This window comes from Hemitrygon akajei, chromosome 3, assembly GCF_048418815.1.
Source record: "Hemitrygon akajei chromosome 3, sHemAka1.3, whole genome shotgun sequence".
NCBI classification, from domain to species: Eukaryota; Metazoa; Chordata; class Chondrichthyes; order Myliobatiformes; family Dasyatidae; genus Hemitrygon; species Hemitrygon akajei.
The window spans coordinates 206,387,708-206,409,701 of NC_133126.1; the positions used below are offsets into that span (position 1 = coordinate 206,387,708).

Genomic DNA, 21,994 nt, shown 5'->3' on the forward strand with positions numbered 1-21,994 from the left:
AAGGTACTTGGAAATAGGTACAGAGGAGATGTAAGTTTTTTATACAGAGAGTGGTGAGTGTGTGGAATGGGCTGCCGGCAGCGGTGGTGGAGGTGGAAACAATAGGGTCTTTTTAGTGTCTCCTGGATGGCTACATGGAGCTCAGAAAAAAGAGGGCTATGGGTAAAGCCTAGGTAGTTCTAAGATAGTGACATGTTCGGCACAGCTTTGTGGGCCGAATGGCCTGTATTGTGCAGTAGGTTTTCTATGTTTCTATGTAAGGTTGTAAATCTAGTCAGCTCCATCTTGGGCACTAGCCTACAAAGTACTCAGGACATCTTTAGGGAGCGGTGTCTCAAAAAAGCAGTGTCCATTATTAAGGACCTCCAGCACCCAGGGCATGCCCTTTTCTCAATGTTACCATCAGTTAGGAGATAGAGAAGCTTGAATGCACACTCAGCGATTCAGGAACAGCTTCATCCCTGCTGCCATGTGATTCCTGAATGGACACTATCTCAGTCTTCTTAATATACAGTATTTCTGTTTTTGCACATTTTTTAAATAATCTATTCAATATATGTATTTGATTTTCTTGTTTGTTTATTATTGTTATTTTTTCTCTCTCTCTGCTAGGTTATGTATTGCATTGAACTGCTGCTGCTAAGTTAACAAATTTCATGTCACATGCCAGTGATAATAGACCTGATTCTGATTCTGTTCTTGAAGCACTGAGTGTGTGCCTTCATGCTTCTGTATCTGCTGCCTGATGAAGCAGTGAGAAAAGGGCATGCCCTGGGTGCTGGAGGTCCTTAATAATGGATGCTGCCTTTCTGAGACAGCACTCCTTGAAGATGTCCTGGATACTTTGTAGGCTAGTACCCAAGATGGAGCCAGCTAAATTTACAACCCTCTACAGCTTCTCTCGGTCCTGTGCAGTAGCCCCTCCATACCAGACAGCGATGCAGCCTGTCAGAATGCTCTCCATGATACATCTACAGAAGTTTTTGAGTGTTTTTGTTGATATACTAAATCTCTTCAAACTCCTAATGAAGTATAGTTGCTGTCTTACCTTCTTACATAGAACATAGAAATCTGCAGCACATTACTGGCCCTTTGTTTGGCCCACAATGTTGTGCCGACCACGTAACCTACTCTAGAGACTGCCGAGACTTTCCCTAGCACAGAGCCCACTATTTTACTAAGCTCCATGTTGCTCTCTAAGAGGCTCTTAAAAGATCCTATTGTATCTGCTTCCACGCACCCGCTACTCTCTCTGTGAAAAACTTAGCCCTGATATCCCTCGGTACCTTTTTCCAAGCACCATAAATCTATGCCCCTTCTTTGCTATTTCAGCCCTGAGAAGAAGCCTCTGGCTATCTGCCTGATCAATGCCCCTCATCATCTTACATACCTCTATCAGGTTACCCCTCATCCTCCTTCGCTCCAAGGAGAAAAAGCCAAGTTCATTCAACCTATTCTCATAAGATATGCCCTCCAATCCAGGCAGCATCCTTGTAAATCTTCTCTGCACTCTCTATAGTATCCACATCCTTCCTGTGGTGAGGTGACCAGCACTGTACGCAGTACTCCAAGTACTCTTTTTTTAAAAGAAAGGGGCTTCCCTTCCTCCACCATCAAGTCTGCTCTCAGACACATCTCTCCCATTTCATGCACTCTCACCCCATCCTCCTGCCACCCCACACGGGATAGGGTTCCCCTTGTCCTCATGTACCACCCCACCAACCTCCGGGTCCAACATATAATTCTCTGTAACTTCCGCCACCTCCAACGGGATCCCACTACCAAGCACATCTTTCCCTCCCCCCCCCTTCTGCTTTCCACTCAGATCGCTCCCTACGTGACTTCCTTTTCCATTCGTTCCCCCCCCCCCCCCCCAAATCCCTTCCCATCGATCTCCCTCCTGGCACTTATCCTTGTAAGCGGAACAAGTGCTACACCTGCCCTTACACTTCCTCCCTCACCACCATTCAGGGCCCCAGACAGTCGTTCCAGGTGAGGCGACTCTTCACCTGTGAGTCGGCTGGTGTGGTATACTGCAGCCTTCTATATATTGGTGAGACCCGACGCAGACTGGGAGACCGTTTCACTGAACACCTACGCGCTGTCTACCAGAGAAGGCAGGATCTCCCAGTGGCCACACATTTTAATTCCACGGCCCATTCCCATTCTGATATGTCTATCCATGGCCTCCTCTACTGTCAAGATGAAGCCACACTCAGGTTGGAGGAACAACACCTTATCTGGGTAGCCTGGGTAGCCTCCAACCTGATGGCATTCTCTAACTTCCATTAATGCCCCTCCTCCCCTTCTTACCCCATCCCTTATTTATTTATTAATTATTCCTCCCTCCCCCCCTTTTTCTCTCCTCCTCTTTCTCTCTCTGTCCCTCTCACAATCACTCCTTGCCTGTTCTCTGACAGACAGACGTACTTTATTGATCCCGAGGGAAGTTGGGTTTCGTTACAGTCGCACCAACCAAGAATAGTGTAGAAATATAGCAATATACAAACCCCATTTCCAGAAAAGTTGGGATATTTTCCAAAATGCAATAAAAACAAAAATCTGTGATATGTTAATTCACGTGAACCTTTATTTAACTGACAAAAGTACAAAGAAAAGTTTTTCAATAGTTTTACTGACCAACTTGTATTTTGTAAATATACACAAATTTAGAATTTGATGGCTGCAACACACTCAACAAAAGTTGGGATAGAGGCATGTTTACCATTGTGTGACATCACCTTTCCTTTTAATAACACTTTTTAATCATTTTGGAACTGAGGATACTAATTGTAGTAGATTTGCAATTGGAAATTTTGTCCATTCTTGCTTGATATAAGACTTCAGCTGCTCAACAGTCCGTGGTCTCCGTTGTCTGATTTTCAATAGGAGATAGATCTGGACTGGCAGCAGGCCAGTCAAGCACATGCACTCTGTGTCTACAAAGCCACACTGCTGTAGCCCGTGCAGAATGTGGTCTGGCATTGTCCTGCTGAAATAAGCATGGACGTCCTGGGAAGAGTCGTCGCCTTGATGGCAACATATGTCTCTCTAAAATTCTAATATACGCCTCAGAGTCAATGATACCTTCACATACATGCAACTCACCCATGCCGTGAGCACTAATGCACCTCACCCATGCCGTGGGCACTAATGCACCCCCATACCATCACAGATGCTGGCTTTTGCACCTTTCGCTGATAACAATCAGGATGGTCGTTTTCATCTTTGGCATGGAGAACTCGACGCCCGTTTTTTCCGAAAAGTAGCTGAAATGTGGACTCATCTGACCACAGCACACAGTTCCACAGTCTTTCAGTCCATCTGAGATGAGCTGGGGCCCAGAGAACTCGCTGGTGTTTCTGCATAGAGTTGATGTATGGCTTCCTCCTTGCGTAATACAGTTTCAAGTTGCATTTCTGGATGCAGCGATGGACTGTTAAGTGACAATGGTTTTCTGAAGTACTCCCAAGCCCAGGTGGCTATAATTGTCACAGTAGCATGATGGTTTCTTAGGCAGTGCCGCCTGAGGGCTCGAAGATCACGCGCATTCAGTGGTTTCTGACCTTGCCCTTTACGCACAGAGATGTCTGAATTCTCTGAATCTTTTCACAATATTATGTACTGTAGATGTTGAAAGACCTAAATTCTCTGCAATCTTGCGTTGGGAAATGTTCCTTTTGAACTGACTAACAATTCTCTCACGAATTTTGGCACAAAGGGGTGAGCCACGATCCATCCTTGCTTGCAAAGACTGACCCTTTGATGGACGCTACTTTTATACCCAGTCATGATACCTCACCTGCTGCCAATTAGCCTGCTTAATGTGGAGTCTTCCAAACCGGTGTTACTTGAATATTCTGTGCACTTTTCAATCTTATTTTAACTCTGTCCCAACTTTTGTTGAGTGTGTTGCAGCAATCAAATTCTAAATTTCTGTATATTTACAAAATGCAATTAAGTTGGTCAGTAAAACTATTGAAAACCTTTTCTTTGTACTTTTGTCAGTTAAATAAAGGTTCACGTGAATTAACATATCACAGATTTTTGTTTTTATTGCATTTTGGAAAATATCCCAACTTTTCTGGAAATGGGGTTTGTAAAACCATAAATAATTAAATAATAATAAGTAAATTATGCCAAGTGGAAGTAAGTCCAGGACCAGCCTATTGGCTCAGGGTGTCTGACACTCCCAGGGAGGAGTTGTAAAGTTTGATGGCCACAGGCAGGAATGACTTCCTATGACGCTCAGTGTTGCATCCCGGTGGAATGAGTCTCTGGCTGAATGTACTCCTGTGCCTAACCAGTACATTATTGAGTGGATGGGAGACATTGTCCAAGATGGCATGCAACTTGGACAGCATCCTCTTTTCAGACACCACCGTCAGAGAGTCCAGTTCCACTCCCACAACGTCACTGGCCTTACGAATGAGTTTGTTGATTCTGTTGGTGTCTGCTACCCTCAGCCTGCTGCCCCAGCACACAACAGCAAACATGATAGCACTGGCCACCACAAACTCGTAGAACATCCTCAGCATTGTCCGGCAGATGTTAAAGGACCTCAGTCTCCTCAGGATGTAGAGACGGCTCTGACCCTTCTTGTAGACAGCCTCAGTGTTCTTTGACCAGTCCAGTTTATTGTCAGTTCGTATCCCCAGGTATTTGTAATCCTCCACCATGTCCACACTGACCCCTTGGATGGAAACGGGTCAGCGGTGCCTTAGCCCTCCTCAGGTCCACTACCAACTCCTTAGTCTTTTTCACATTAAGCTGCAGATGATTCTGCTCACACCATGTGACGAAGTTCCCCACCGTAGCCCTGTACTCAGTCTCATCTCCCTTGCTGATGCATCCAACTATGGCAGAGTCATCAGAAAACTTCTGAAGATGGCAAGACTCTCCATGTCCCTCTGGTGCTCCCCTCCCCCTTTCTTTCTCCCCAGGCCTCCCGTTCCATGATACTCCCTCTTCTCCAGCTCTGTATCCCTTTTGCCAATCACCTTTCCAGCTCTTAGCTTCACCCCACCCCCTCCTGTCTTCTCCTATCATTTCGGATCTCCCCTTCCCCCTCCCACTTTCAAATCTCTTACTATCTTTTCTTTCAGTTAGTCCTGACGAAGGTTCATGGCCCGAAATGTCGACTGTACTTCTTCATATAGATGCTGCCTTGCCTGCTGCGTTCCACCAGCATTTTGTGTGTGTTGACAGTACTCCAAGTGGGGTCTGACCAAGGTCCTATATAGCTATAACATTACCTCATGGCTCTTGAACTCAATCCCACAATTGATGAATGCCAACACACCATATCCCTTCTTAACAACACTGTCAACCTGCGCAGCAGCTTTGAGTATCCTATGGGCACAGACCCCAAGATCTCTCTGATCCTCCACACTGCCAAGAGTCTTACCATTGATATTATATTGTCTTCAAATCTGACCTACCTAAATGAACCACTTCACACTTATCTGGGTTGAAGTTCATTTGCCACTTCTCAGCCTAGTTCTGCATCCTATTGATGCTCCACTGTAACCTCTGACAACCCTCCAGACAATCCACAACACTCCCAACCTTTGTGTCATCAGCAAACTTACTAACCCACCCTTCTACTATTTTATTCAGGCCATTTATAAAAATCACAAAGAGGTCGGGTCCCAGAACAGATCCCTACGGAACACCACTGGTCACCGAACTCCATGCAGAATATGAACCATCTACACCCCACTTTGCCTTATGTGGGCAAGCCAATACTGGATCCACAAAGCAAGGTCTCCTTGGATCCCATTCCTCCTTACTTTCTGAAGGAGCCTCACATGGGGAATCTTATCAAATGCCTTACTGAAATCCATATACACTACATCCACTGCTCTACCTTAAACAATGTGTTTTGTTACATCCTCAGAGAATTCAATCAGGCTCGCAAGGCATGACCTGTCCTTAACAAAGCCATGGTGACTATCCCTAATCAGATTATGTCTCTCCAATTGCTCATAAATCCTGTCTCTCAGGATCTTCTCCAACAACTTGCCCACCACTGAAGTCAGACTCACTGGTCTATAATTTCCTGGGTTACCTTTGCTCCCTTTCTTGAAAAAGGAAACAACATTTACAACCCTCCAATTATCCGGTACTTCTCCCGTCTCTATTGATGATGCAAAGGTCATCGCAAGAGGTTCAGCAATCTCCTCCCTCACTTCCTACAGTAGCCTATGGTATGTCTCATTTGGTCACGGTGACTTACTTAACATAATGCTTTTCTAAAGCTCCAGGATATCCTCTTTCTTTATGCCTGTATGCTCAAGCATTTCAGTTTGCAGTAAGTCACCCCCACAATTGCCAAGGTCTTTTTTGCTTTCAGTATTCACCATTCCCTGGTGAATACTGAAGCAAAGTATTCATTGAGTACCACTGCTACCTCCTCCAACTCCATGTAAACATTTCCACTGTCGCACCTGATTGGTCCTATTCTCACATGGTTCATCCACGGTTCTGCTCCTGAGTTCTTTATAGCTGCATCGATATATTGGGACCAGATTAGGTCTTCAGAGATCTTGACACCCAGGAACTTGAAACTACTCACTCTCTCCACATCAGATCCCTCTATGATGATTGGCATGTGTTCCTTCATCTTACCCTTCCTGAAGTCCACAATCAGCTCTTTCGTCTTACAGATGTTGAGTGCAAGAGGTTGTTGCTGCAACACCATATCACTAGTTGGTGTATCTCACTCCCGTATGCTGTCTCATCTTCATCTGTGACTCTACCAGCAATGGTTGTATCATCAGCAAATTTATAGATGGTATTTGAGCTATGCCTAGCCACACAATTATGGATATAGAGAGAGTCAAGCAGTGGGCTAAGTACACTCCCCTGAGGTGCACCAGTGTTGATCGTCAGCAAGGAGGAGATATTCCCTCTCAAATTGCAGTATGAATTCAATTATATTATGATCACTGTCTCCTAAGGGTTCCTTTACATTCAGCTCCTAATAAGGTTATTATGCACCACCAAATTTAAGATAGTGTTCTGTTTAGCTCATCCCTGAGAGGCTGTCATCACTACTGTGCGTTATTTGTGGCTTGTCCCTGAGTGACACAGTTTTTATGACTTGAGTGCTATGTGTTCTCTGTGGCTTGTCCCTGAGTGGTCATTACTACTTTGTGAGCTATCATGATGTTGTGTTGACAGGTCTAACGCTGCTGTCATCCATGCGGCTGCCGCCTACCTGCAGATGGAGGATGTGGTGAGCATATGCAAAGCAAAGCTGGAATCGATTGTGATTAACTCGAATAGTGACATAAAAGCATTATCTGATGCACAGGGGAATACGGAGCCAAGTTGCTGTTTAAGCTCTGCTGGGACAAAGATGGACATTGAACAGCAGGGACCAGAGACAGTGCTCAGCTGTGGAGAAGTGACACTTCCTGCTTCAGATCCTGACTCTGAGCACAAAATAGAGGAATTACAGTTACAGTCTAAAAGTATGGACAGATTGTCAGGGAACGCCGATACAAAGAAACCGAAGACTAGCACAAGCTTTGTTCTGCAGGTTAACAATGTCAGTGCCAGCAGTGAGAGAAAGTTTAGAAGAATAAGACAAACAAGTGGCTGCACTCAAAGGAAAATAGAGAGGAGAATAAATGAGAGTGCACCACAGTTAGATACAACCACCCCTCTCCACACTTCAGACTCTGTGTCTCAGTCGGTCTTGTGTAATGATGATCAAAATGTTTCACCTGAAAGTGAAACTGTTCAGAAAACAAATGGGAAGCAAAATCGGAGGTGCTTGCAGCGAAATGACACATTATTGAGAGAGGCAAGAGAAGTGATTGCTGGGGCCTTGACCAATATCTTCGTGTCCACTCTAGCCACAGGCGAGGTCCCGGAAGACTGGCGAGTAGCTAATGTTGTTCCGTTGTTCAAGAAGGGAACTAGGGATAATCCTGGAAACTATAGACCGGTGAGTTTCACATCACTAGTATGAAAGTTACTGGAAATAATTCTTAGAGGTAGGATATATGAGAATTTGAAAAACCATGGCATAATCAGGGAGAGCTAGCATGGCTTTCTGCGGGGCAAGTTGTGTCTCACTAACATGATTGAATATTTTGATGAGGTGACAAAGGTGATCGATGAAGATAGAGCTGTGGATGTTATCTACATGGATTTTAGTCAGGCGTTTGACAAAGTCCTCATTGTAGGTTTATCCAGAAGATTAAGATGTATGGGATCATTGGTGAATTCGCCGTTTGGATTCAGAATTGGCCTGTCCATTGAAGACAGAGGATTGTGGTCAAAGTGACTATTCTAGCTGGAAATCTGTGACTCGTCTTGTTATGCATGGATCAGTACTAGGCTCTGTGACGCAGAAGGGAAGAGGAGAGCAGAGGCAAGCAGGTGGTGATAACGTATTCCTTAGTTGTGGGAGCAGAATGGAGGTTCTGTGGATGGGATTCTCAGATGATATGTTGCCTCCTGGGTGCTAGAATCCGGGATTTCTTCGATTGAGTCCTATATGGGACGGTGAGCAGCCAGAGGTCATGTTCCAATAGACCATAAGAGCAGAATTGGGCTTTTCAGCCCATCAAGTCTGCTCTGCCATCATGGCTGATCCTGGATCCCACTGAACCCCATAAACCTGCCTTCTCGCTATATCCTTTGATGCCTGACCAGTCAGGAAACAATCAATTTAGCCACAGACTTGGCTTCCACCCAAGGCTGTGGCAAAGCATTACACATTTTCACTGTTCTCTTGCTAAAAAAAAATGTCATCTTTTCCTCAGTTCTAAAAGGTCACCCCTGAATTTTGAGGCTCTGCCCTTTAGTTCTGAATACCCCCACCATCCTCTCCACATTCACCCTACCTAGTCCTCTCAACAGTCGGCAGGTTTCAATGAGATCCCCACTCATTTTCTAAATACCAGTGAGTACAGGCCCAAAACTGTGAAATGCTCCTCACATGTTAACCCTTTCATTCCCAGATTCATCCTTGTGAACCTCCTCTGGACTCTCTCCAATGACAACACATCCTTTCTGATATAACTGTTGATAATACTCCAAGTGCAGCCTGACTAGTGTCTTATAAAGGCTCGGCATTATCTCCTTGCTTTTATATTCTATTCCCCTTGAAATAAATGCCAACATTGCATTTGTCTTCTTTACCACACACTCTACCTGTAAATTAATGCTCTGGGAGTCTTGCACGAGGACTCCTAAGTCCCTCTGTATCTCTGATGTTTGAATCTTCTCCCCATTTAGATAATTGTCCACACTGTTGCTCCTTTTACTAAAATGCATTATCATACATTTCCCAGCACTGTATTCCACTGCCACTTTTTTGCGCATTCTCCCAATTTATCCAAGACCTGCTGCAATCACATTGTTTTCTCAGCACTACCCACCCCTCCAACTATCTTCATATCAACCGCAAACTTTGCCACGAAGCCATCAATTCCATTATCTAAATCATTGACAAACAATGTGAAAAGTAGTGGTCCCAATAGTGACCCCTGAGGAACACCACTAGTCACTGGCAGACAACCAGAAAAGGCCCCTTTTATTCCCACTAACTGTCTCCTACCTGTCAGCCATTCTACTATCCATGCCAGTATCTTTCCTATAACACCATAGGGTTTTATCGTTAAGTTGCCTCACATGTGGCACTTCATCAAACGCTTTCTGAAAATCCAAGTAAATTACATCCACTGCCTCTCCTTTATCCACCACCCTGCTTGTAACTTCCTCGAAGAATTCTATCAGATTTGTCAGGAAAGATTTCCCTTTACAGAAACCATGCCGACTTTGACTTATTTTATCATTAGTCTCCAAGTACCCTGAAACCTCATCCTTAATAATAGACTCCAACACCTTCCTAACATTGAGGTTAGGGTAACTGGTCTATAGTTTCCTTTCTTTTGCCTTCCTCTCTTAAAGAGTGGAATGACATTTGAACTCTTCCAGTCCTCCATGACCATGCCAGAATCAAGTTATTCTTGAAAGATCATGACCAATGTATCCGTTACCTCTTCAGCAACCTCTCTCAGGACTTTGAGATGTAGTCCATCTGGTCCAGGTGACTTTTTCACCTTAGGACCTCTGAGTTTGCTTAGCACTTTTTCCTTTGTAATAGCAATGGCACTCACTCCTGCTCCCTGACACTCACAGGCCTGTGGCACACTGATAGTGTGATCCACAGTGATGACATATGCAAAGTACTCATTAAGTTCATCTAGCATTACTTTGTCCGCCTTTACTCCCTCACCAGCATCAATTTCCACTGGTCCAATATCAACTCTCACGTCCATTTACTCTTTATATACTTCAAAAATACTTTTGGTATCCTGCTTCATATTATTGGCTAGTCTGCCCTCATATTTCATCTTTTCCCTTCAGCCATCTCTGCTCTGCCATCATCTCCACCTGTATCCCCCCTCCAATCCACCTGGGCAAGCTCCTCTTTCATGTCTCTATAATTCCCTTTGTTCCATTGCAATACTGATACATCTGACTTATGCTTCTTCCTCTCGAATTACAGTGTGAATTCAATCATATTATGATGGCTGCCTCCTAAGGGTTCCTTTACATTAAGCTGTCTAATAAGCTGAGCTGTCGAATGTTATTAAGCAACATCCAATCTACGATGGCCTTTCTCCGAGTAGGCTCAAGTACAAGCTGCTCTAAAAAGCCATCTTGTAGGCATTCAACAAATTCCCTGTCTTGTGATGCAACCCCAACCTGATTTTCCCAATGCCCTTGCATATTGAGCCCCCCATTTCAATTGTGTCATTACCCTTATTTTCAGCTCCCTTTGCAATCTCAACCCCACATCTTGGCTACTATTTGGAGGCCTGTATATGATTCCCACAATCATATGGGAATCGGTCACCTTATGGGTCCACATAAATACCAATGACATAGGTAGGAGGAGTGCTGAGGTTCTACAAAGGGAGTTCAGGGAGTTAGGTGCTAAGTTAAAGGGCAGGACAGCCAGTGTTGATGTTTCTGAATTACCGCCTGTGACATGTGCTAGTGAGACCAGAAATAGAAAGAGCATACAGTTTTAACACATGACTAAGCAGTTGGTGTAGGAGGGAGGGCGTCAGATTTTGGATCATTGGGCTCTCTTCCAGTGAAGGTGGGACCTGTATGGAAGAGGCGGTTTGCACCTGAATTGGAGGGGATCAGTATCCTGTTGGGAAGATTTGCTGGTGCTGCGGGGTGGGGCATGTGGGGAGAGATGGAGTTGCAGGGGGATGGGAACCAGTACTAGAACAAATAGTGAAGAAGTTGTGGAGACATATGTTGTTAAGACTTCAGATAAAGTCATGAATCAAAATGTTGAGCATGGTGTGACTAATGTCTAGAGCTGAATATATTTCAATACAAGAAGTATTGTGGGAAAGATAGATGAGCTCAGGGCAAGGATCAGCATATGGAATTATGATATTGTAGACATTAGTGAGACTTGGTTGCAGGAGGGGCAGGACTGGGTCAGCTCAATATTTCAGTGTTCTGTTGTTTCAGAGGTATACAATACTTGATCTGTTATTAGGGGATGAGACAGGGTAGATGACAGAATTTGTGTAGGGGAATGTTTGGCATCTAGTGATCTTAGTGCTATTAATTTCAAAGTAAATAGGGAAAGAGATTGGTGTGGTCCGCAGGTTAAGATTCTAAATTGGAGAAAATCCAATTTTGATGGTATCAGAAAGGATCTGGCAAGTGTGGATTGGAAAAAGCTATTTTCTAGCAAAGGTGTACTTGTTAAGTGGGAGGCCTTTAAAAATGAAATTTCAAGAGTGCAAAGCTTGTATGTGCCTGTCAGAATTAAAGGTAAAATATAACAGGTTTAGGGAACCTTAGTTTTCAAGAGAGATTGAGGCTCTGGTTAAAAAAACAAAGGATGTGCACAGCATATATAGGCAGGCAGGAACAAGTTTGCTTATGGAATATAAGAAATGCAAGAGAACACTTAAGAAATGGACTGGGTGAAGATCAATGGGACTAGTGGAATTAGGTTTCAACACAGACTAGAATGGCCTGTTTTCTGTGCTGTAGTGTTCTATGGTTCTAAATAAATCAGGAGGGCTAAAACAGGGCACGAGGTTGCCCTAGCAGTCAAGCTAATGGAGAATCCTAAAGGATTCTACAGATATGTTAAGAGCAAAATAATTACATGGGACATAGTTGGTCCTCTGAAAGATCAGAATGGTAATCCATGTGTGGAGTCAAAATAGATAGAGGAGATCTTAAATAATTCTTTTGCATCTGTATTTACTTGGGAGACAGACACAGAGTCTATGGAAGTGAGACAAAGCTGCATCAACTTTGTGGACCCTGTACAGATTTCAGAGCAGGCAGTGTTTGCTACCCTGAGGCAAATCAGGTTGGATAAATCCCCAGAGCCTGACAAGATGTTCCCTCGGACCATATGGAACGCAGGTGCAGAAATTGCCGGGTCTTTAGTAGAGATATTTAAATCATCCTAAGTGAAAGATGAGGTACCAGAAGATTGGACGATAGCCAATGTTGTTCTGCTGTTTAAAAAGGACTCGAAACGTAAACAAGGAAATTATAGGCCGATATAAGTATTTGGACAGACATGGTCTGATTAAAGATAGTCAGCATGGCATTGTGCATGGCAGGTCATGTCCAAACGATCTTATAGAGTATGACATTGGTATCATTGAATTGTGGCTGAAATGTGTGGGAGCTTAATGTGCAAGGATACACATTATGTAAAAAGGACAGACAGGTAGACAGAGGGGTTGGTGTGGTTTAGTTGGTAAAAGAAAATCAAAACATTAGAAAGAGGAGACATACGGTTGGAAGGTGTTGAATCATTGTGGTTAGAGCTGAGAAAGTGCAAGGTTAAAAAGACTGATGGGAATCATTTACCCTTAGGAGGCAATGATCATTATATAAGTTCATCCTCCAATTTGAGAAGGAGAAGCTAGTCAGATGTATCAGTATTATGATGGAGTAAAGGGAATTACAGAGATGTGAGAGAGGAGCTGGCCAAAACTGATTGTAAAAGAACACTGGCAGGGAAGATGATAGAGAAGCAACGGCTGGAATTTCTGGAAACAATTCAGAAGGCAGAGGATATATACATCCCAAAGAGGAAGAAATATTCTCAAGTCATGAGGACACAACCGTGGGTAACAAAGAAGTCAAAGCCAACATAATAGGACATATAATAGAACAAAAATTATTGGGACGTTAGAGGATTGGGAAGCTTTTAATAACCAACAGAAGGCAACTAAAAAAGTAATGAAGAAGGAAAAGATGGAATGTGAATGTAAACTAACCAATAATATTAAAGAGGATACCAAAAGTTTCTTCAGATACATGAAGTGTAAAAGAGGTGAGAGTGAATATCGGACTGCTGGAAAATGATCATGCAGAGACAGGAATGGGGGATGAACTGAAAAAGTGTCTTGCATCATTCCTCACTGTGGAAGACACCAGCAATATGCTGTAAGTTCAAGAGTGTAAAGGGGCAGAGTTGTGTGAAGTTGCTACTACTCAGGAGAAGGTTCTTGTGAAATTGAAAGGTCTGAAGGGAGATAAGTTATTTCTACCAGATTGTGAAAGAGGTGGCTGAAGAGATTGTGGAGGCATTAGTAAGGATCTTTCAAGAATCAGTTAACTCTCACATGGTTCCAGAGGAATGGAAAATTGCAAATGTCACTCCATTTTTCAAAAGGGCAAGAGGCAGATGAAAGGAAATTATAGGCCAGTTAGTCTGACCTCAGTGTTGGGAATATGATGGAGTCAATTGTTAAGGATGTAGTTTCGGGGTACTTGGAGGCACATGATAAAATAGGCTATAGTCAGCATTGTATCCTCAAGGGAAAATCTTGCCTGACAGACAGGAAGAATAGGCGGTGGTGTGGTTTTGTTGGCAAGAGATGAAATTACATCTTTAGAAAGAGGTGACAAAGGGTCAGAGAATGTTGAATCTTTGTGGCTGCAATTAAGAAACTACAAGGGTAAAAAAATACATTATGGTAATCATATATAGGTCTCCAAATAGTAGTGAAGATGTGGGGTTGAGGTTCCAAAGGAGACTGGAAAAGGCATGTAATAAAGGTAATGACACAATTGTAATAGGTTACTTCAATGTTCATAGGAATAGGGAAAATCAGGTTGGCGTCAGATCGCAAGAGAAGGAATTCGTTGAATGCCTATGAGATGGCTTTTTAGAGCAGCTTTTGCTTGAGCCTACTTGGAGAAAAGCCATCTTAGGTTGGGTGTTGTAATATATATGGTGACCAAGGCAAATGCGATGTTAACATTCATTTCAAGAGAACTACCGCTAGTATACAAAAGCAAGGACGCTTCATAAAGCAACTTGGAATATTTTGAATAGTTTTGAGCCCCTTATCTTAGCAAGGATGTGCTGACACTGGAGAGGGTTCAAAGGAGGTTCACAAAAATGATTTTAAGATGAATGACTTATAATATGAAGAGTGTTTGCTGGGTCTGGGCTATTCACTGGAATTCAGAAGAATGAAGGGTGACCTAATTGAAACTTATTGAATAGTGTAAGGTATTAGAGAGTGATTGTGGGTAGGATGTTTCCAATGGTGACAGAGTCTCAGACCAAAGGGGACAGCCTCAGAATAGAAGGGCATCCTTTTAGAACAGAGATGAGAAGGAATTTTTTTCGCTATAGTGTGATGAATCTATGGAATTTGTTGCCACAGTTAGGTGTGGAGGCCAAGTCTTTAGGTATATTTAGAGGTTGATAGATTCTTGATTAGTCAGGGCATGAAGGGATATGAGAGGAAAGCAGGAGACTGGGGCTGAGAGAAAGAATGAATCAGCCATGATGAAATAGGGAAGTAGACTCAATGGCCTAATTCTGCTCCTATATCTTCTGGTTTTATGGTGTTAAAGGGTAGACAGACAGTATCTTTCTACCAGGGTTGAAATACCTAACACCAAAGGGCATTTATTTGAGGTGAGATGGGATAATTTCAAAGGAGATGTAAGGAGCTAGTTCTTTTTTTTACTCAGAGAGTAGTGGTTGTCTTTAATGCACTGCCTGGGATGGTGGTAGAGGCAGTTACATTAGAGACATTTAAAAGGTATTTAGATAGACACATGAATGTAAGGAAAGTGAAAGGATATGGACATTGTTTTAGCAGATGAGATTGGTTGGCCTATTGATGACTAATTTAATTGGTTCAGCACAACATTGTGGGCTGAAAGGTCTTTTCCTGTGCTGTACTGTGTGCTTTGTCTTGTGTTCTATGTGTGAAGAGGAAATCAAAGTTACTGGCTGCCGATGGCTGTGCTGAATCTCCAGACGATAGAGAAGGCAATGGGAAGCAGTTGAAAATGAAGCCGATGTGTAACATGTGTGGGAAAATGTTTTCTGAAGCCAGCAGCCTGCGGCGACATATGAGGATTCACAAAGGACTGAAGCCATACGTGTGTCAGCTCTGTGCGAAAGCATTCACTCAGTGTAACCAGCTGAAAACTCACGTCCGCACACATACAGGTGGGCAGCATTGAAACGGGATTTGTACAATACTAATTGATTTGTTATTGTCACTAGGTTTGCAGTAGCTGACTGCATGGTAGCACATTGGATAGCGTGATACTCTTAAATCTTGGGATGTCAGAGTCGGGAATTCAATCCCATCAATTGCAGTAAGGAATTTGTATGTCCTCCCCTTGACTACATGGTTTTCCTCTGGATGTTCCTGGTTTTCCCTCACAGTCCAAAGACACACTTGTTAGGTATTTGTAAATTGTCCTGCAACTAGTCTAGGGTTAAATCATTGTTGGGCGGTGCAATTCGAAGGACCAAAAGGGCCTGTTCCAACCTATATCTCTAAATAAATAAACATGGGTTGTGGTATTTTAGTGCCAGCTCTTCAAAAGCAGAGTACACCCAGTTGTACAGGATCGGTGGAGAACTGTCACTGTATTATTCTGGAGACAGCACTGGTAGGGACAGATATAACTGCATTAAACTTGCTGGAGTAACTCCTACGAATCTGTCATGGTTACACCAGAGTATAATACTGATGCATACACTCAGTGGCAACTTTATTCGGTACAGGAGTAGAACTCGCTGCATTCATTTCTAGAGGTATAGAATATAAGAGCAGGGATGTAATGTTGAGGCTCTATAAGGTACTTGTGAGACCACACTTGGAATATTGTATTTATTCATTTCTATAGATGCTGCCTGATCTGCTGAGTTCTTCAAGTATTTTGTGTATTTTGCAGAATCTCTTGTGTTTCTATATGTGCTGGTTGCTGACTGTCTTTATGCTGTAACCTGTTACAGGTGAGAAGCCCTATCAGTGTGACACGTGTGATAAAAGCTTTGCTCAGAAATGTCAGCTGGTCTTCCACAATCGCATGCATCATGGAGAGAAAAAGCCATACTCCTGTGACGTTTGCAACTTGCAGTTTGCAACTTCCAGTAATCTGAAAATCCATGCCAGGTAATGGATGTTTTACACCTCATGTGAAGCAACTTACTGTCGTCGATCAGCAGAGATGCTGAATTTCTCTTGTTCTTTATTAAATGGTATCTGGGATACTCTCTGTTGTTTTGGGAATTAAAATTTATTAATGCATGAAGAAATATATATCAATAGACTACTAATTTGAACAGTTGGTTTGGAAGAGATTTAGAAACCATAGAACACTACAGCACAGTACAGGCCCTTCAGCCCTCCATGTTGTGCCGACCCATATAATCCTTAAAAAAATACTAAACCCACACTACCCCATAACCCTCCATTTTTCTTTCATCCATGTGCCTGTCCAAGAGGCTCTTAAATACCCCTAATGTTTTAGCCTGCACCACCATCCCTGGCAAGTCATTCCAGGCACTCACAACCCTCTGTGTAAAAAACTTTTACCCCTGATGTCTCCCCTAAACTTCCCTCCCTTAATTTTGTACATATGCCCTCTGGTGTTCGCTATTGGTGCCCTGGGAAACAGGTACTGACTATCCACCCTATCTATGCCTCTCATAATCTTGTAGACCTCTATCAAGTCCCCTCTCATTCTTCTACGCTCCAAAGAGAAAAGTCCCAGCTCTGCTAATCTTGCTTCATATGACTTGTTTTCCAAACCAGGCAACATCCTGGTAAACACATCCTTCCTGTAATGAGGTGACCAGAATCGAACACAATACTCTAAGTGTGGTCTCACCAGAGATTTGTAGAGTTGCAACATGACCTCTCTACTCTTGAACTCAATACCCCTGTTAATGAAGCCTAGCATCCCATAGGCCTTCTTAACTACCCTATCAAACTGTGCAGCGACCTTGAGGGATGTATGGATTTGAACCCCAAGGTCCCTTTGTACATCCACACCCTTAAGAAACTGACGATTAATCCTGTACTCAGTCTTCTGGTTTGTCCTTCCAAAATGCATCACCTCACACTTATCCGGATTGAACTCCATCTGCCATTTTTCTGTCCAACTCTGCAGCCTGTCTATATCCTCTTGTAACCTTCAACAACCTGCAGCTCCATCCATAACTCCTTCAATCTTCGTGTCATCCGCAAACTTTTTCACCCATCCTTCCGCCTCTACATCCAGGTAATTTATAAAAATCACAAATAGCAAGGGTCCCAGGACAGATCCCTGCGGCACTCCACTAGACACCGACCTCCAGGCAGAATACTTTCCTTCCAGAACTACCCTCTGCTTTCTTCCTTGAAGCCAATTTTTTTATCCAAACAGCCAAGGATTCACTTATCCTATGCCTCATGACTTTCTGGATGAGTCTGTCATGGGGGACCTTGTCAAATGCTTTGCTAAAGTCCATATAGACCTGACGGAAGACTCACCGGTCTGTAGTTCCCAGGTTTCTCCCTATTACCTTTTTTAAACAAGGGAACTACGTTTGCTGCTCTCCAGTCCTCTGGCACTTCCCCTGTAGCCAAAGAGGATTCAAAGATCATAGCTAATGCTCCAGAGATCTCATCTCTCAAATCCCACAATAACCTGGGGTGTATCATATCCGGCCCTGGGGATTTATCGATCTTGATGTTTTTAAGAAGATCCTGCACTTCTTCTTCCTTAATCTCCACATTGTCCAGCACACAGGCCTGCTCTACTTCGACCTCATTCTGATCAAGATCCTTTTCACATGTGAATACTGAAACAAAGTATTCATTTAGGACCTCCCCAACCTCCACCACCTCCAGGCACATGTTGCCCTCTTTATCCTTTAGCGGTCCCACCTTCGTTCTCGTCATCCTCCTGTTCTTCACACACGCATAGAATGCCTTGGGGTTCTCCTTAATCCTACATGCCAAGGGCTTCTCATGCCCCCTTCGAGCTCTCCTAAGTCCTTTCTTTAGCTCCTTCCTGGCTACCCTATATTTCTCATGAGCCCCTCCTACTTCCTGCTTCTTATATCTGACATATGCTTCCTTTTTCCTCTTGATGAGTTGCCTCACATATTTCGTCAGCCATGGTTCCCTTTTCCTACCATTTTTTTCCTTGCCTCAGTGGGACAAACCTATCCTGAACCAGCTCAAGTGGTTCTTAAACTTCTCCCACATTACTTCTGTGCTTTCACCCTTTGAACATCTGTTTCCAATTTACTCTCGCTAGTTCTTGCCTCATCCCTTCAAAGTTAGCCCTTCCCCAGTTAAGCACTTTACCATTTCGTCTGATTTTATCCCTTTCCATATCTATGCTGAAGCTAAGGGAGTTGTGGTCACTCTCACCAAAATGCTCCCCCACCAAGAGATCTGTCACCTGATCAGGTTCATTACTCGGAACTAGATCCAGTATAGCCTCTCCTCTCGTCAGCCAGTCCACATACTGTGTCAGGAATCCTTCTTGAACACACCTGACAAATTCAGTCCCATCTATCCCCCTTGCACTCAGGAGGTGCCAGTCAATATGAGGGAAGTTGAAATCACCCATAACTACTACCGTGTATTTTGTGCACCATTCTAAAATCTGCCTACTTATCTGCTCCTCGGTGTCCTGAAGGCTATTTGGGGACCTATAGACTACTCGCAGCACAGTGATTGATCCCTTCCTATTTCTGACTTCCACCCAGACCAACTCAGTGGACACTCCCACTGCAGAGTCCTCCCTTTCTATAGCCATGATACTATCCCTGACCAGCAATGCCACTCCCCCCCACCCCTTTTCTACCTCCCGTCCTATTCCTTTTAAAACACCTGAACCCCGGGACCTGCATCATCCAATCCTGCCCTTCCTCCAACCAAGTTTCAGTAACGGCCACAATATCATAGTTCCAAGTACTAATCCATGCTCTAAGTTCATCCTCCTTGTTCCTAATACTCCTAGCACTGAAATAGACACATTTCAACCCCTTTAACTGGCTACAATTATGTTTCATCCCCTGCCTGTCCTTCCTCATCAACTCAGAACTCTTAGCATCATGCTGTTGTCCTGCCTTAATCCCTGCACTCACATTCTGATTCCCACCCCCCTACCAAACTAGTTTAAACTCTCCCCAACAGCTCTATCAAACCTGCCCACCAGGATATTGGTCCCTCTGGGATTCAAGTGCAACCCGTCCTTTTTGTACAGGTCACACCCGCCCCAAAAGAGGTCCCAATGATCCAGAAATCTGAATCCCTGCTCCCTGCTCCATTCCCTCAGCCACGCATTTATCCTCCACCTCATTCTATTCCTATTCTCACTGTCGCGTGGCACAGGCAGTGATCCATAGATTACTACCTTTGAGGTCCTGCTTTTCAACTTCCTTCCCAACTCCCTGTAGTCTTCTTTCAGGACCTCTTCCCTTTTCTTACCTATGTCATTGGTGACAATATTACCACGACCTCTGGCTGTTCATCCTCCCACTGCAGGATATTTTGGACACAATCAGAAACATCACGGAGCCTGGCACCTGGAAGGCAAACTACCATCCGAGTTTCTTTCCTGCATCCACAGAATCGCCTGTCTGACCCCCTAACTATAGAGTCCCCTATCACTGCTGCCTTCCTCTTCCTTTCCCTACCCTTCTGAGCCACAGGGCCAGACTCTGTGCCAGAGGCATGGCCACTGTCACTTCCCCCAGGTAGGCTGTTCCCCCCTCCAACAGTACTCAAACAGGAGTACTTATTGTCAAGGGGTACAGCCACAGGGGTACTCTCTTGTTCCTGACTCTTCCCCTTCCCTCTCCTGACATAGAAACGTAGAAAAACTACAGCACAACACAGGCCATTTGGCCTACAATTATGTGCCCAACATGTACTTACTTTACAAATTACCTAGGGTTACCCATAACCCTCTATTTTTCTGAGCTCCATGTACTTATCCAGGAGTCTCTTAAAAGACCCAATTGTATCCACCTCCACCACCATCCCTGGCAGCCCATTCCACACACTCACCACTCTCTACATAAAAAACACTTACTAGTGACATCTCCTCTGTACCTACTTCCAAGCATCTTAAAACTGTGCCCTCTTGTGTTAGCTATTTCAGTCCCGGGAAAAAGCCTCTGACTATCCACACGATCAATAAAGTATCTGGGGAATTGCTTTCTGTCCTTTGCAGTCTTTGGGTCATTGAGTGCAGAAACAGGCCTTTGTCCCCATTGTTCCACACTAACCAAGATACGCCATCCAAGTGTTTTTAATCCAAGGTTCTTTCGGATATCAGGAAAGAGGCACAAAGAGACCATAAGACATAGAGTAGAATGAGGCCACTTGGGCCATCAAGTCTGCTCCGCCATCCAGTCATGGCTGATCCTTTTCTCCCCCACCTCAGTCCCACTCCTCGTCCTTTTGCCTGTAACCTTTGATGCCGTGTCCAATCAAGAACCTATGAAGTTCAGCCTTAAATACACCCAATGCCCTAGCCTCCACAGCTGCCTGTGGTAATAAGTCCCACAAGTTCACCACCCTCTGACTAAGGAAATTTCTCCACATCTTCTGTTTTAAATGGACGCCCCTCTATCCTGAAGCTGTGCCCTCTTGTCCTAGACTCACCCACCAAGGGAAACATCCTTTCCACATCTGTCTATGCTCTTCAACATTCAAAAGCTTTCACTGAGAACCTTCTAAATCTTCTAAAACCCCTCATCCTTCTAAATTCCAGCGAGTACAGACCCAGAGCCGTAAAACGTTCCTCTTATTTTAATCGTTTCATTCTTGGAACCTTCTTTGTGAACCTCCTCTGAACCCTCTCCAATGCTAGCACATCTTTACTTAGATGAGGTGCGCAAAACTGTTCACAGTATTCAAGGTGAGGCCTCACCAGTGTGTTATAAAGCCTCAGCATCACATCCTTGCTCTTGTATTCTAGACCTCTTAAAATTACCTCATGGCATTTTCCTTCCTCAGCACTAGCTCAACCTGCAAGTTAACCTTTAGGGAGTTCTGCATAAGGGCTCCCAAGTCCCTTTGCATCTCAGATTTTTGGATTTTCTCCCCATTTCAGAATTAGTCTGCACATTTACCTCAACTATCAAAGTGTATGCATTTTCCAACATTGTATTTCTCTTGCCAACTAAAAGCAGAAGGCTTAAAGACAAAGTGTAGATAAAGATCAACCAATGAGCTAGCTCTTTTACAAATAATGCAGTACCAAGAGAAGCTTCCAGAATCATATAAATATCAGTAGAGAACACAGTAAGCAGTTACTTGTATATAAATAATTATATATAATACAAGCATGATTAATTGTTAAACTACAAGGAAATAACAAACTGTCAGATTGAAGTATTCAACAGCCAGATCCAACACCAGCTCGACCCATTTGCCAGCATCTTAACTGTGTGAATACTGTTAGAAAGAGAAGTCACAGAGACATAGGGCATGAGCCCCTTTGGCACAACACTGCCATGCCAGCCATCAGGTATCATTATTTACTAAATCCATTTTCAGTATACACCCCATGGCTTTCTCTGACATAGCATCTTATGTGCCTTGTTGGTGTAGTTAAATGCTGTGGGAGTTAAATTGTGCCATCCAGATTTCAAACACTCCGGATGAAAACTTCCTTCTTTCTAATTTAATAT

At 43.7% G+C, this 21,994-nt stretch overlaps 1 protein-coding gene across 3 annotated transcripts in view; it reads left to right on the forward strand.

The window, feature by feature from the left end:
• mynn (myoneurin) overlaps positions 1–21,994 on the forward strand; it is a 103,258-nt gene that overhangs the window by 35,909 nt on the left and 45,355 nt on the right. For all 3 annotated transcript variants that reach the window (XM_073041747.1, XM_073041748.1, XM_073041749.1), the window contains exons 3-5: positions 7,186–7,957; positions 15,268–15,508; positions 16,307–16,466. In XM_073041747.1, coding sequence (XP_072897848.1) covers positions 7,186–7,957; positions 15,268–15,508; positions 16,307–16,466 — 1,173 coding nt within the window. The remainder of the gene's footprint in view (positions 1–7,185; positions 7,958–15,267; positions 15,509–16,306; positions 16,467–21,994) is intronic.